The sequence below is a fragment of the Peromyscus californicus genome, unplaced genomic scaffold (assembly GCF_007827085.1).
Source record: "Peromyscus californicus insignis strain IS unplaced genomic scaffold, ASM782708v3 Scaffold_8__1_contigs__length_139910024, whole genome shotgun sequence".
Lineage (NCBI taxonomy): Eukaryota > Metazoa > Chordata > Mammalia > Rodentia > Cricetidae > Peromyscus > Peromyscus californicus.
In genome coordinates, this window is record NW_026294606.1 from 17457805 (window position 1) to 17474201 (window position 16397).

The 16397-nt window shown below is 45.2% G+C and overlaps 1 protein-coding gene across 1 annotated transcript in view; it reads left to right on the plus strand.

Annotated features, from left to right (window-relative positions):
* The window catches only part of Kif13a (kinesin family member 13A), a 187964-nt gene that overhangs the window by 86437 nt on the left and 85130 nt on the right, over window positions 1-16397 (plus strand). Inside the window, 1 exon segment of the mRNA XM_052727207.1 lies at window positions 4722-4782. Within this exon segment, the coding sequence (XP_052583167.1) occupies window positions 4722-4782 (61 nt within the window).

Below are 16397 nucleotides of genomic sequence, written 5' to 3' on the forward strand. Positions count from 1 at the left end.
AAGGGATGAAAGGCAAATTAAAATTATTTTGAAAACAGTACATGAATTTTTCAGGAATAATTATTTTCCATTTTGTTGTTTGAGGAATGGGTGGATGGAGGCCTGTGTCCCAAAGGTGAGGTTGGTCTTGAACTACTGATCCTCTTGCCCCAACCTCAAGTGCTGGGGTTTCAGGAGTGCACAACTATGCCCAGTCGTTTGGTATTTTTAACTAGATTTAAGCAACTACAGGACAGAATATATGTAACTGGCAAGTATTTGAGACTCAAACTGAGAGTGACTGCTGGGTCTGATTGTTTCCTGAAGTAAATATATTGTAGTTGGAGACTTTAGTGAAGGCACAAAACTAGACAGGATCAAGGAAGGCCACAGAGCAGCTAGAGAGATGGCTCAATGGTTAAAAACTCTTGATACTCTTGCAGAAGATCCAGGTTCTGCGGTCAGTTCCCAGCACCCACATCAGGCAATTTACAACTGCCTGTAATTCCAGTTCCACGGGAATCTGATGCCCTCTTCTGGTCTCTCGGGGTACTACATGCACATGGTGCACTTACACATAGTAAGCAAAATAATCGTACACATAAAATAAAAAATAGATTTTTAAAAAAGGAAAGAAGGAAAGGAAGAATGCCACAGATTCCGTGCAGCTGAAGTGCCTTCCCATTTGGCTTTTATTACTTTGTTGAGTTGGGGTCTTGGTCTCTCTGTGGAGCCCAGGCCAGCCTCGAATTCTTGACCCTCCTATCTCAGCCTCTCAAGTGCTAGAATTACAGGCCTGGACCGCCATAGCTGTCTCACATTATTTTCTGGGTCAGAAAAATGGTTGCAGACCACATTTCCCAGAACGCTGATGCCTTCTGCTTCTCCCCAGAATGTGCAGGATGTTTCTTTCAGGTTTTTTTTTTTTTTTCTTTCTAACCACAATTGAATTTTGCTGAAATGCCATTAGAGATCACAGTTCTCAATAGGCAGGGAGTTTGTACGGCGTGCTGCTCACAAATTCTGGAACCTCCTTGCTTCGGGATATATGTCACTCAATGAGTTTGTCTTATTAAAAACAGCCTTAGCAGCTTTGCTAGATGCTCAGTGGTTCACAAAAATGCAGAGCTAATGTTTTTTTAAGGGCCCGATGGAGCTGGAGCAGATGCGCATCAGGCTGCTAGGAATTCCGTGCTGGCATGAGTTTTACACATAGGGAGCTGAGAGGAAAGAGTGGGATTTTGCTGAAGACAATGACTTTCTAATTTTAAAAATAACTGGAGAATGTCTGTACCTTTGGCTCTTTTGCTAGTTGGAAAGGTGTGACTAGCTGGTGTCACTCGGCAGTGAGGAAATAGAACGCTCATTGTTTGTTGTTGAGGCTATCACTTATTATCCCAGGCTGACCCAGAATTTACTACGTAGCCTAGGCTGGCCTGAGACTTATGGCAATCCTCCTGCCTTAGCCTCCCAAGCACTGGGGTTGCAGGTGTGAGCTGCCACACCCAGCTTCTCTTCTTTTATATTTGCTCAGTTGTATCCAGGCTCTGAATGTTTTCCATCACCCACTTTGCAGTTAGGATGCACTCGACTTCTCAATGAGTGATTGGAAGACTTTAGGGAGCTCTAGTGAAGGGAGTTTGTCCTAAAATGATACATTTCTCTAGTATGTTATGTGATGTCGTTGAGTTTCAGTGAAATGAGTCAGACTTCAGATTTCTTCCTCATAAATGTTTACTAAAAATAAAAGCCTACACTCCATAATTGACTTGAGGGATCGCTGTCCTAAAGCGCCTAGGACCAACAGTTGAGAGACTCAGGGCATTGCACAGCTAAAGGAGAGGCCTGTGTCCGACACACAGAGAACCCCTGTATCTTGCAATGCCTTCAGAGCCCCTTCATCCATGGTAGCGCTTTAATATTTGTCTAGACTTTAAAGGGGAACTATGGAAAATGAATTTTTGTGTTATTTTTATTTGAAGAAACAACTTCAAGTAATTAACTGTTAGAAAGTGTTGTGGAATGGGCAATGATGTCACTGGCAGGGGCACCCTCCAGCTTGGACTGGATCTCATTTTATTTCAAGTAGTGGCCATGCATATGAAGACCAATAGATGATGACCTCGGTATGCAAGACAGCAAACTGTTAAGTCAGTCAGAGATGGGTATGCCTGCCGCTCTGTGTAGGAACTACTAAAGAGACTCATTGATCCAGGGTACCAGTCAAGATATTTAAAAATTGGAAAGTGGCTTCTATTGACCATTTGCAGTAAGGCTGGAGAGTTGACTTGGGTGGAAAACAAGGCAGATGGCCTGAAGTGAAAGATAAATATTATCTGACTTCATGGAAGGGGGAATCGTACAATCTCCATTTCTGGAAATGTTTTCAAACAACACAGGCCTCTTGGGAGCAGTGTTGAAGTTCAGTCCTGCCCAGAGGCAGAAAGATAGCTGGATTATGCCTGTGTGATCTTTTGAGTCCTCGAAGGGACTCTTAAAGGCAGTAAACATTCTTTACTTTGTTGGCTGAAACTATTGTTTCATAGCTGTTCATTTGAAAGTTGTTCTTGTTGTGGGTATATCAGTATCAAACTTGAATCTGGAGTCAATGGTTTAAGTTATGTGTATTGTATATGCCTGATCTGTGTGTGGTGATGAAACTATTGTAAGCATAAGTTAGACTTTTACTTTTTGTTTTATTTGTATGTATGTTTGAGAGAGGGAGGCAGGAAAGAGAGAGAAAGAGGGAGGGGGTGAATATAGGTGTGTGTGTTGTGGCATATCACTTTCCCTTATTCCTCTGTGACTGTCTTTCACTGAACCTGAAGCTAGGCTGGTAGCCCCAGACATTGTCCTGACTCTATACCCACCCACCCATCCTCCGTTGCTGGGGTTACAGGTGCAGGGGACCACATCCAGCTTTTTACATGGGTCTTCATGCTGATGCATTGAGCACTATCTGCTGAGCCATCTCTCCAGCCCGTCTAAGTCTTTTATAATGTAAAAAGTACCTGCTTCCTTGCAAAGTTTCAATGCCATTAATCATCCGATAAATAATTCCAAAGCAATGAATATAAATATCGCAGGCTTCAAAGATAAATTGGATTGGTTCCTGCCTTCAGGGAACTTACCATGCAAGTGGAGCTGGAACATTCACAGATCATCCTCCTGTGTGTCCAACCTGCAGCCTCAGGCTTGTGCCTGCTGGGGAGGGGGGGCGCGGGGATTTGACCCAACACATTTGTTGGTGACAGTGGTATGTCACTATATCAAAGGGTTGGGCAATCCTGTGTCATGATTAGTAGATAATAGAAGAAATTGGGATAGGAGCAGAGAATAGGATTCAGCAGTGTTGTGAGATTTCAGAGAAGAAAAAAAAATGTTTGTGTGTGTGTGTGTGTGTGTGTATCCTTTGGTTGTAACCAAACAATGTTTTCTGGAGGAAAATGCATTGAGCTGCACCTTCAGTATGAAGCTTTTTTGTTTGTTTGTTTGTTTGTTTGGGGTTTTGTTTTGTTTTTTTCCCAAGACAGGATTTCTCTGTGTAGCTCTGGCTGTCCTGGAACTCACTCTGTAAACCAGGCTGCCTCGAACTCACAGAGATCCACCTGCCTCTGCCTCCTGAGTGCTGGGATTAAAGGTGTGTGCCACCACCGCCTGGCCAGTATGAGGCATTTTGAAGGGTAGAAATAAAGAAAATGAGAAGAGAGTGGGCCTGTGACTAGTCATTCCAAGAGGACACGCTCCACGGAGGGAACAGGGAAAGTGGTTGGCAAGGAGCTGGTGCTGTCCAGTCTGGGCCGCCTGGCTGCGTTTCCTCAGCGCTTGTCCCTTCTGGTGTTGAAGCTGTGGAGGATCCGTGTGTGCAGGTGAAAAGCCACATTGTGCAGCTCCAGAAAGAGGCTGTGGAGCCATCCCCAAGAGCTGTGACTTTGAGGCTCAAGCTGTTTGTTATGAGTGTTCCCAAAAAATGAATTCCAAGAATCGAGAAGGCCACACATTTAAATGAAGGACCTCCGAAAGCTTTTGCCCTGGGAATTGGAAACAGGACAGTTAGTATGTGCAGTTTTCAGTATGATTTCATCTTCTTACATAGACCACCCCTTGGAACTCTTGTTCCTTGGAACACAGTCTGGGAAGACTTTTCCGTGCATTGGATGATAATGCTAGAGTGCAGGTAGTGGTGTTTGTGTGGAAGGACAGCGGCAAGGGAGGAGTCAGCACTCTGTAACTGCGTCGGGGGTTAGTGCCTGCAAGAGCAGATGGTTGAGTTATCTGCAGTACTCAGCCAGTGATGGCACGTTGTAACAATGAGGAAAACGGGAATCCCAGATTGTGAAGCTGGGGGGTGACCTTCCCTGTGCTAGCGATGGTAGCATGGAGAGCTAGGAGAAGGAACGGGTGTAAGTCAAAATCTACCTGTGTAATGTTCCCCGAGAAGGTATGGGAGAGCCAGCTTAAAGGTTTCCGGGCACACTGCTAGACTTGGAGGGGGAAGGGGATTCTTATTAAATATATTTTTTTAATAAACCACGTGTTAATATGTCTGCCTGTTAGAATTCTGGATAAAGGGTAGTTTCCATATGAATTCCTATCTGTGGGGAGTTGCACCCAAACCGCTGCCATTTCATTTATTGGATGTTAGTGGGTCTCCTCCCATCTTCATGGAGTGTTTCCCCAGCCTGATTTCCCTCTCCGGACGGAGCTCACTCTTAAGCTTACTGTTTTGTTCTTTCGTTTAGGTGTTTGCCTTTGATTATTGCTTTTGGTCCATGGATGAGTCAAACACAACAAAATACGCTGGTAAGTAGGCTGCTTCGTTTGGGCCCCTGGCCGCCTCCGGTATGTCTGTTTTCTCTGATTGTTCTGGAGTTTTCTTTCCCCACTGTGTGTCTCACACCACTCGTTCTAGTGGGTGTGTTTGGAAAGCTGGCGATCTGGCTCTGCCACGTTCATGCTGAGCAGCCTTAGACTAGGTTTGAAAACCTCAATCGAGAGGTGCGTGCGTGCGTGCGGTGGTGCGCACCTGTGACCCCAGCGCCGCGGAGGCTGAGGCAAGAGGACTGTCCCGAGTTCAAGGCCGGTTCAAGGCTGAGCTACATAGCTAGTATTAGGCCAGGCAATGCTATGTAACAAGACTCTAGCTGCACCTCCCCACCACCACCACCACCACCAAAATTTCAAAACCTCATTAGGTTTCTAGTTGTTCACCTCCTAAGGATGCCGTTGTCCTCAGGCACACTCCCAGGTCTAGCCTAAACTTGACAAGTTTTAACTGCTATAGAAAACCTGAGGGGAGACAGCATGGACTGGCTACAGTTGCTGAAGGGGATATCATAGAGATGGCACTGAAAATAAGCATGGAATTATATATAAATAAAAATTAAAAATAAAAATATAACTAAGCCTAGAAGGGAAAAATGATAAGTATTGAGGTTAGGCGCATGTTAGATCACCTGATTTAGCCATTCCAAAATGTATACATATATTGAAATGTGTATATAACACCATAAATACCTATTTTACGTGTTAATTTTAAAAAAAAAAAGTAAGTTAAGCATACGATTTGAGGAGGAATGTAGGAGGTATCCAGATATGAAATGTCATGGCAGCAAGGCAGGTCCAGGGACCTTGGGGTCAGCTCTGTGACCTGCTTTGACTCCTTGGGATGAGTGCTTAAGTTCTCTGCGCTTCATCCTGCTTCCTCTTAAGCGGAAATGGCAGCTCCTGTGTGCCTGTGTCATATGGGTGCCGTACGGGTTAACTGGGGACCATAACACTGACTGACGGAAGGTGCCTGTAAATGGTGCTCCGTTTGGGTTTTTGTAGGGAGGGGGCTGGACATTGTGCTAGCAGGGGCCTGAGGAGCCAGGGTAGTAAGGCAGGAAACTCGCAAAGCCAGACTAGGAAGTAGAGACCAGTGGGGTGAAAAATGGAAGCTGTTGGCACAGGCTGCCCCAGACGATGTGAAGAGGAGCCCATTTTCCTCCCTCCTGCATCCTCAGCACCTCAGCACGTGTCTTCCGTTACTGCCTGCAGATACCACTGTAGCCTCCTACGATGTAGCGCTGGGGAGGGGAGGGGGGCCTACAAACTTTCTTTTCAGCCAAGTACAACTTCATTGGATCCAGATGAGAAAATATCTGTGGAATTTAGTATCTGATGAACACTATGATTGGAATCATAAGAAGATAAAAATGATTTTTAATGTGCTGATAGCCTAAAATGTGCTTTTTGGTTGCATGGTCACCTCAGATACTCTGTTCCAGTTAACCTTCAAATGAGGTCTCTTGATTCATGGAACAAGGTGTCTTTACAATGCCGGGGTGAGGGGTAGATTTTTCTTATTCTGCAGATATCATCATTATTATGCAACTATTATGACATTTTTATCGAAAGGTAAAATTGGTGGTTGCTGTTCTCTCGGGTGTTTGACAGTTATACTAAATCTGCGTGGAAGATACATTGCTCGTGGATGAGGTCTTTGGTTCCTGTACTCATTTGATTTCTGTTTTCTTCACTTAAAAGAAGCAGCAGTTCTTAACAGTGAATAGAAACCTTAAGATGGAAGCATTCGTTCTCTGGTGAGAAGTAAGGGACACGGAGAGAGGGCCGCACATTTCCGGAAACCACCCTACTTGTCAGGCTCCATGAATAATGGCCTCATTGAGACCGAGGCTCTCAAAGCCGCTCTCAAAACGGGGGTCTAGCAGGCCGAGTGGGGGTTGGTAAATGCATGGACTGAGTGAGCCAAAGACGCCAGGGCCCTCAAGTGTCATATGCTCTGTCCGAACATTAAATCCTCAGTGAAGTTTGGCTGTTTATTAAAAGCTATTGTAAGATGCCCTACCCTCTGGCTTTTCAACCTGAAACTCTTAACTTCTCTGGAATTGATAAGGCACTGTGAAGCAGTTAAAGAGTGTGAGCTCTTACATCAGACTGTGGCGTTCTAATTCTTGGCCCCCCATATTTGTGCTCTGTGTGTTACTGAATCCTTTTACCTAGTACTTGTCCTGTAAAACGGATGCTCATAGGTCTCATTGTCTCTCTGTGACAGTGGCTAGCATCAGTATGTTGGGGGGAAAAAAATGCCCTGGGCTGGGATTCGTGGCACCTGGCTTTGCTACACGCTGCTAGGCTTTGGTGAGATAAAGATAACCCTTTCTCCTCATCTGTGGTCAGGATGAGGTAAAGGAGGAGCCGCAGCCATGCCTCCCGTAAAGCTGAATCATCCATTTTGTGCGGGCGGCACAGCTGTGGCGACTTCTCAGAGGCAAATCAAAGGCTGGTTTGTTCGGCCATTTGCATGGCATGGAAGTGTGCTTCAGAGCATTGTGCTCTTGGAGCGTCTCTTCCTCCTTTTGCCCTCTTGATTGAGTTGGTATAATAACGTTTGGCAGGTATCTTTGAGTCAGCAGCAAAAGTCTTTGTGATAGGACTAAGTGGGGAAAAAAAGACAGTCAATAGGCTGCAGAGTTAGATACCTCAAACATGGCCTCTCTGCACAAAGCCATCACTTCCCCCAACCTCGGTGTGCAACTACACATAAATCTCATTAAAAGATTATAAAGTGACTGTAGAGTCAATAGTGATAAATTTGAGCCATCTTAGTAAATGATTACATCATGCTAATGGTAATTAAGACCTTCTTGATGAGGAATCAATGCATTAAAAATGTCATTTCCTAAAGTGAGCCCTGTCAGTAGATAAGTGGTTTCCAACAGCTTTGTTGTTTACATCCTGCCTGCTTATCTTTAAATCTTACTACAGATATGAAAAGCAGTCTGGAGGCTGGAGAGATGGCTCATTGGTTAAGAACATTTGCTGCTCTTCCCGGGGACATGAATTTGGTTCCCAGCACCCACCAGGGTGGCTCACTATCTCCTGTGACTCCAGCTCCAGGGGATCTGATGGCCTCTTCTGGCCTCTGCAGGCACCAGCACACATGTGGCATGCACAGACACATAGCACATAAATAAAAATAAAACAAATATTTTTTAAAGGAAAGAAAGAAGAGAAGTCTGATGGTGGTATATGTGGGGGTCAGTGTGGATACTATTCCTTAGCCTGGGAGATTCTGAACATTGGCCTGGAAATTATGTAGTCTTTCTTGCCATATGGTGTGTTGCTCAAATTTGCTGAAGCCATGTGTTCTTGGGCATTTGTTGATTCCCCACAACCTGGAAGAAAAGATGTCCAGCTGACTCCCACTCTCCTCACTTTGTTCATGCTGAGCAAGGGTAGAAGAGCACCTTCAGGCTGGGGGCCGAGTTGCAGGCCAGTGGCCATGTTAGATTCTGTTCCCATCGTGGGGGTTGATGTGCTCAGAGGTCAGAATGATTAATTTCACATTGCCTAAGGAAAGCAAGAATAGTAAGAGGACAGAGCCTGTGAGCACCAAAATTAATATGCTAGAAGCCAGTGTTTGCCAAATTAGAACCAACCTGTCAGCAGAATGGCACAATATGAATTCGTCTTAACATATTTAGGCCTAAGTATTTGACCATTGAAGTGTTCTCCTAGTAACTACTTGGAGAAAGCACGGCTCTTGGAGTCCGGCTCTTGGGCTCAACCGGTAGGCATCATAACAGTCCTTCATTATCATGAATCAGAGGATGACTCGAGACTCCCAGCAAGTTCTGTGCATCCAGAAAACAGCTGATAATTGTGAGCCATTATGTAAAGTTGTACACGTTCTTTGTGTGGTCATCGGGAGCACTAATGGTTGGCTGTTTAAACATCATTAAAGTAGACACGTATTGTACATGGTGTCTGCTGTCCCAAAACCCACTAACCAAATGGAAAACTGAAGTACAAACTCTTTCCAGGATTTATTTTTTTCTTATTTTATAAATTGTCTTATAAACATGGCCATTTTTTTTTTTTAGTGACTCACCTTCACCAAGTGGTTCCTGAGCTCTTGAAGCTTTCTTAAAATCAGCAACTTTCTAATTTTCATTACATTTGTAATGGAGAGAGACAGAGAGCGATAGACACAGACACACAGACACACAGACACACATACACACACACACACACACACACACACACACACACACACACACACACACACACACGAAGAGAGAGAATAGTTCAGAGGGCAGCTTGCTGGAGTCAACGTGCTCCTTCTACCATGTGAGTCCTAGGTTGTCAGCCTTGGCAGCAAGCACCTTTATCTGCTGAGCTATCATCTCAGTGGCCCAGAAATTCTTTTGCATTTGTTTTAATTAAAGTATATGATCACAAAGACATCCAATTGACATAAACCAGCTTGGAAGCCAATCCAACTCGCCCTCTATAAAACACGCCTCAACTGGTGGAGGCTGGGGGATTTTCCCTGCCTGATCCTGTGTCAGTTCAGGTCATTGATGTTAGTGAACCCCCAAAACAGACACATACAGTTCAGTTCAGGAATATTTAGTTGGTGGAGATGCCCAATACATAAATGAGCAAGCTAATCTTAGGAACTTTTAAAAAGTAGATACATATGTATATTTACACATATAGCATATACTTATTATACACGTGGTTTTGGTTTTTTTTCTGACATCTAATGCCTACCCCACCCTCAGCTCCCTTTTCCATTTTGGGCCTGGGTCTTGTGTATCCTGGGCTGACTGTGTTGGAAGCTGAGGACAACCTTGAGTTTTTAATCATCTCTTGTCCACCTCCAAGTGCTGAAATGATAACCACGCCCCACCACGACAGGGTTGGCCTGAACTGGTGCCGGACCCGGGGCTTTGTGCTCACTTTGTGCATACAGCGTACTGACTGAGCTGCAGCCCTGCCTGCAGACATCCTTTTGATCCTACCCCACCCCGCCTCTTTCACGCTCTCCTCTCTCTGACCACATCAATTCCTGAGAGTATTTGCTGGCACCCAGAAACACTACTTAACTTCGTTGTGTTTGGAGGGCACATATCAGTAACTGTGATTAGAAAATACAGTCCATATGCTGCTAAGCCCTTTACGTGTAGGAGGGGATGTAATAACAAGAACGCACAATTAGATAGGAAATACTGTTGTCCGAATTTTCGCAGATGAGACAACCAAGAGTTCAGGAAGGTCCTGCTACCTTTTAAAAGTGAAAATAGTGACCATTGTAGACTGAGTCAAAACCAGTGATGCATGCTAGTGAGGACTGTGGATTCGACTCCTATCCTGGACACTTCTCATCTCCCTCAACCCTTAGAGGGGTTTTGTTAAGTCCTGGTGTGGAGCCTCGCTGGGAGGGCTAGTAATCGCATCCTCCCTCCAAGCAAGTGTTGTCCAAAGTCCTGAGCCCGTGTGCACCACCTTCAGAGCCAGGGGACGCTTCTTTGTCAGCAGCGGTCTGTGTGGAGTCGGGCTTCCCAGGCGAGCGAGCTCGCTTTCCTTTTTTCGCCCTTGGCACCAGGGCCCGGGGAGGAGTTCTCTTGCCCCTCCCTGTGAGTCAGCCACTTTACCCGGCAACCAAAAGGGAGCCCAGCTCATGCTCAGCCCCAACCGCGTCCCCGGGTTGGAAACATTGTCTGGGTAAGTCACTCCCTGCTTCGTACAAGTGACACTTCCCCAGGCTGCCATGCTGATAGCACTTGGACGCCCTGGTGGAAAATGGCCTGTGGTTCACTTTCAGCTCATGGCCCAGTTTCTCCAGTTCCCTTCGCCAGGTCCCTTCATGGTAAACTTCTGAAGTTCATTAAGAGTTAAATTTTGCACCTCCAAGTCGAGTCTTAAAGTCTTTGTTCCTTTATCTGAACTGTAGTTTGGGTTCATTAATTTAAGTATGGCCTGCAGTCTCTGAATGTGAGAAATTTTGTGAGCTGCACTCCACACACCAAAGGCCTTTGAGGAAGGAATTTGCTTAAACCTCATCCAAATAAGGCCTTTTTTCTCCCTCTGAGTTATGCAAGCAAGACCTGTCTGTTCTTGCACCATCCAGGTGCTCTGATTTGGAGCTGGGCCCCTGCCAAGTCCAGACTCATCAAAATGACTGTGGCTGTCAGCCCTGTGTAGACGGGGAAAGCACCTTCATAAAGAATAAAGCCCGGGAATTGCCACTTACAAATACACAGCCAAGCTCCCCCGACTCCAACTCCAAAGAGAGAAGAAGGGGCTTGAGAGATGAATTAGATTTGGGGCTGTGTTTGTACTGGTTAGCCACCACGGGTATAGGGAACCTGAGGCCCAGGCTTTGGAGGCCCCAGTTCATGACTGATGGCCCTATTGCTTTGGAGAAAGACCACATATAACGGCAGAACTGTAAGGTGGAAGAAAACCTCTTACCTCAAGGCCAAGAAGTAAAGAGGGACAACCTGGGGTTCCAAGTCCTCTTCAAGGACCCCCCTTAGGTTCCTACCCCCTAAAGATTCTACCATCTCCCAGTAGAATGTCCTACCCTGGACAACAGTCTAACTTGTGGCCCTTGGAGGCAGTGAAGATCTCAGCTATAGCATAGCTGTTCCTGTCTTAGATGGTCTTCCTTATAGAAGGAGATTCTATTTGTGTGTCGAGTATGCTGTGCCCTGCTTTGTTGATTGTGATGTGTCTGTGTGTGCTTCTTAAAATGTGGATTAGAAACATGGGTCATGGGCAGTGGTGGCTCACGCCTTTAATCCCAGCACTCAGGAGGCAGAGGCAGGCGGATCTTTGTGAGTTCAAGGCCAGCCTGGTCTATGGAGTGAGATCCAGGAAAGGCGCAAAGCTACACAGAGAAACCCTGTCTCGAAACAAAACAAAACAAAACAAAACAGAAACATGGGTCATACCCTCTCTTTTCAGTCTCCTGCTTTCTAGGCCCCAGCCCATCGTGTTGTGTCCTGTGCCTCTTCAGCGGGCAGGTGTTGGGCACAGGACTACTGTAGTTCTCTCCCTTGTCCCCGTTCTCTCCTTGTGCCTTGCTATGCTATCAGGACCCTGCTGTGTAAAGACTAGGATCTTTGCATGATGACTGGGAGGCCATTGCTGCTGTTCCCGTGGGGTCAGGTGATGCCCGCATATGGAGACCTACTGGTGTTGGCTGTTCAAAGATCTGTATCATACGTGACTCAGGGTTGGGTGACTCAGACTGACTCTGCTTACAGAAATCCCACACTGGGGCTCCTGTTACTGCTCTGACATTGTGTTACAGGTTTCTCTGGGCATGTCCGTGTTTTATAACTTGTCCACATGGTTAGAGGAGGTCCAATTATAAGCCCTGAAGGAAATTGGCATTGCTGCCATGCTTATTAACAGTGAGGTCAGACGTGGCATGCCCTGCGGACTCACCACACCAAGCATGTGGAGCTGATGTCTCCAGAGACACCTCCTCCCTGGCACTGGTTCTGCTAAGAAGTCACAGGCCTCTTGGGTTTGACAGTGTTGTGACTTTGCTCTGTTGGTCTGGGTTGGGAACAAATACCCATAGATCCTCCTGTTTCCCACAGGACTTCTGAACCTCCCTGTAGGCTTTCCCCTAGAAAAACAGCACTCCATTCTACTTGAGCGTAAACTGTAAACTGTAATTGGGAAACATTCAGGGTGGGGATATTGCATCTTTTACGAGGTCTGCCCAGGCAGGGTTTGCATTCCCTGGTTCCCACCATGCAGCATAAACAGCTGCTTTTTTTTTTTTTTTTTTTTTTATGAGCCAAGGTTCAAAAAGAGTGGGTAAGTCATTTTTCCCTGTGCTGAAAGAGACTGTTAGGTTCAAAAAATATGGAAGTAAACAAAACAAAAAAAATTTTTTTTAAGTTAAAAAGCCTCACAGCTGGGGAGGTAGCTGAGTGGTAGAGCTCTTACCAAGCATGTGCAAGATACGGCATTCAGTCCCCAGTACTGCAAAGGGGGAGAAAAGGCCTTCATTCATCTGAGTCCCCATGGGTCTTGTGTGTATCTTTGGGATGTCCTGTGTTCTAAGGCAGAGTGAAGTGAAGCCACATCCCTGTGCTGCCTGCAGAGTCTGCTGTTGATGAGGACAGGGGCTGGACCACGGATACAGGAAGGATTTTGATGATTTGGTTAACGGTTTGGATCTTGGCCACTTCCACAGCTATTTGTCCTGTAATAGTGGTTCCCTGAAGGTTACTGAACAAAAGAATTGGTTGAGCATAGCTGTAGCCCAGGGTTCATGTGTTCACACAGCCCCAGGGTGGAAAAATAATGAGAAGTCCGTAGAATTGGTCCCATTCACCGTTTTACTGATGCTATTCGTTATATTGTGTTCTTTCTCCTTGCAACCTTCTATCCTGGACTCTATGCCTTAGCATGCTCTGACCTAAATTAGGATGTCTGTTTTCTTCTCGTCATCCCCAGGTATGTGTTTGTGAGTGTATATGCACACACACACACACACACACACACACACACACCCCACACCCTCTACATGTCTCCCACCACTCTTAAATGTGAGAAACACTCCCCCTTACACTATCAGTGACACTTCACCAGAGGACCCTGAAGAAAGCTAGAAAAAAATGGCAATGGATGATTCCTTTCTAAGGATTGCTGTCTTGCCTTCTGTTCTCTCTCCCTTAACACTAGCATGCCCCCCAAAACTCTTGCAAAGACGGAAGGAAAGGTGATCAACTGATTCTTCCTTCTTTGCACCAAGCTATTGATGTGACGATACTCATTATAGAAAAATGACTACAGAACATCCCAGGCTTTGCACTGACTAGGAGGCACTGTGGCAGGTGCCTCTGCAACCCATCCTGACCTCAGCGCATCCCAAAGTCACTCAGCTGAAGGGAGGCAGCGCTCACTCACAACTAAAAAAAATGTGAGTGGACGCCGGTATAATCTGGGTGTGGAAACTGTGAGCAAAAACCGTAAAGGAAAGAGAAAGGATTTGGGCATTACAAATTTTGTTTTTAGAGCTGGCACGGTGCACGCCTTTAGTCCCAGCACACAGAAGGTCGTGGCAGGCAGATCTCTAGGTTCAAGGTCTTTGAGTTCAAGGCCAGCCTGGTCCACAGAGTGAGTTCCGGGACAGCCAGCATCTGTCATCAAGCATAATAGCCTAGAAAATGTAACTGTCTTCTAAAACTGTATGAATATACTTAGTAGAACTCAGGCTAGGTAATATTTCCCATGTGTGTTTATTGTTACGATGCCTAAGAAATGACTGCATCAGTAAAGAAGTAATTTTTATTTTTGAAGTTTCATTTATGAACATGTGTGTGATGTATGCCTTTAATGTGCAAGGGAGCACATTTGGAGGCCAGAGAACAATTTTCCCAGGTTGGTTTTCTACTTCCACTCTTACGTGGGTTACGGGGATTGAACTCAGGTCACCAAGCTTGTGCATCAATCAATCACCTTTACCCACCGAGCCTGATTTGTAAGTTCTTAAATAAAAATGGCTCAGATAGTCCAAACATATTCTACTGACCCTTCTATTCACACCCATCTGGCTTGTTTGTGATTTTGTTTGTTTGTTTGAGGCAGATTCTCATGCTTTGAGACTTACTGAAACAGTCATACTTTGGCCAAAGTATAAATGGAAACAATCAATTGTTTCTTTTTAAGCTTAAAGAACAACCTTTCAGGGACTTAATTATCACTGATTAGGAAAGGAGCCTCGGTTAGAAATACGTAAGAGAGCAGCTGTATCAACAGGGGCAATTCAGCAAACATGAATGCCTGCTACATGCTTTATGCTTGGGGGAGTTGCAGCAGCCTCGTCATCATAGTTTGGTACTTGAAGCTAGAATGACAGACAGACAGACAGACAACTGTGGGATAACCTATGAAGGTTTATAATACCATGGAGACCAAGAATGAGAGCCACTGACCAGTCACTCATCAGTGACCCACAGCACAAGTTCCTGACTATGGCTGAATATCCAGCTGCACTTCCCAGCAGTGAGGTCTTGCTAGGTGACAAGCTTTCAGACCCCAGTCTCCTGTCATCATATTTATACCTGCTCTGTGTACTGTGAGGATCCACTGATGGAAACCTGTAAAGTGTGACTACAGATAAGACCCTGGATGGGGAGTCCTTCCCTTCCTTCTTCTCAGATACATAAATACAAGGTAGGTTCGTTGTGTATTATTTAGTATTTCCTGGAGTTTGGACATAGTGTAAACTAAAATTCACCATTTTTGTTTGTTTGTTTGTTTGCTGTTGTTATTACTGCTATTGTTGCTTTTGAGGTAGGGTCTTAGGTATCCCATATCCGCCTTAAACTTGTTTTGTAGCCAGAGATGACCCTGAACTCCTGGTCTGCCTCCCTTCACCACTCAAGAGCTCAGGTTCCAGACAGGTGCCAACTGAATTTACTCTTGAGTTAATAGAGGGGTAAGATCCCAAGTTCAAGGCCACCTTGCATCAAAAAATAAAACAATAAATAAATAGCAAAATAAAACAAAATAGTTCTTGCATCTTTATATACCAGGGAATCCTTTGATTATTTTTCATATGATTTTAGCATATATAACCTGATTTGTTGGATGTTTCTTCCAACTGATTATCTTTAGCTTTAATTTCTATTCCAGCCAAGAAAAGATGTTATTTGCCCTTGAAAGCAATAAAGATACTCCTCCCACGTCCAGCCTATTCAGTGTCAGGAACAAAATTCGGAAATCCTACATTGCACTAACTGATCCCGGAAGAGGTTTAAATTGCTGGTTTATTAATGACTTCATGATGCTGGACTCCGAGTCCTTTTCTCAGCTCAAACTCTGTCTTAATCTGTTTTGTGCTGCTCTAAGGGAATCCCCAAATCTGGGTAATTTATAAACAACAGATCTAAGAAATTCCGAATTGAGGGGTGGCGCCTGCAGAGGGTCTGCTTGCTGCAGAAGGTACCAGGTCGGAGAGTGAGAGAGGGGCTGAACCGATACTTACTTCTTTGTCAGAACTGCCAGCCCACAAATAATGACGTAGAGACGTGTTATTAATTAGGAAAGCTCGGCCTTAGCTTAGGCTTGTTCCTAACTAGTTCTTATAACTTAAATTAACCCATATATTTTATTTTTATTTTTTATTTTCCGGAGCTGAGGACCGAACCCAGGGCCTTGTGCTTGCTAGGCAAGCGCTCTACCTCTGAGCTAATTCCCCAACCCCTAACCCATATTTTTTAATCCTCATTTTTCCACATGATTCGTTACCTCATCTCCGTACTGCCCATCCTGTTTCCTCCGCATCTGACTGGTGACTCCGCCTTTCTTCTTCCCAGAGTTCTCTCTCTCTGCCCAGAAGGCCCGCCTATACTCTCCTGCCTAGCTATTGGCCATTCAGCTTTTTATTACACCCATCACAGCAATACATCTTCACACAGTATACAAATACCCCACAACAAAGGGCCATCCTTGGCTCGCTCACAAACTCACTCCTGTGATCACATTACCCCATTCATGAAGACAGAGCCCTAGTGACCTGCCTAGTCTTCTCTTAAAGGGCTCCCGTCTTGACACGCTTGCTCTGGGGATTGGATTTCCAACCAGGGAACATTGGT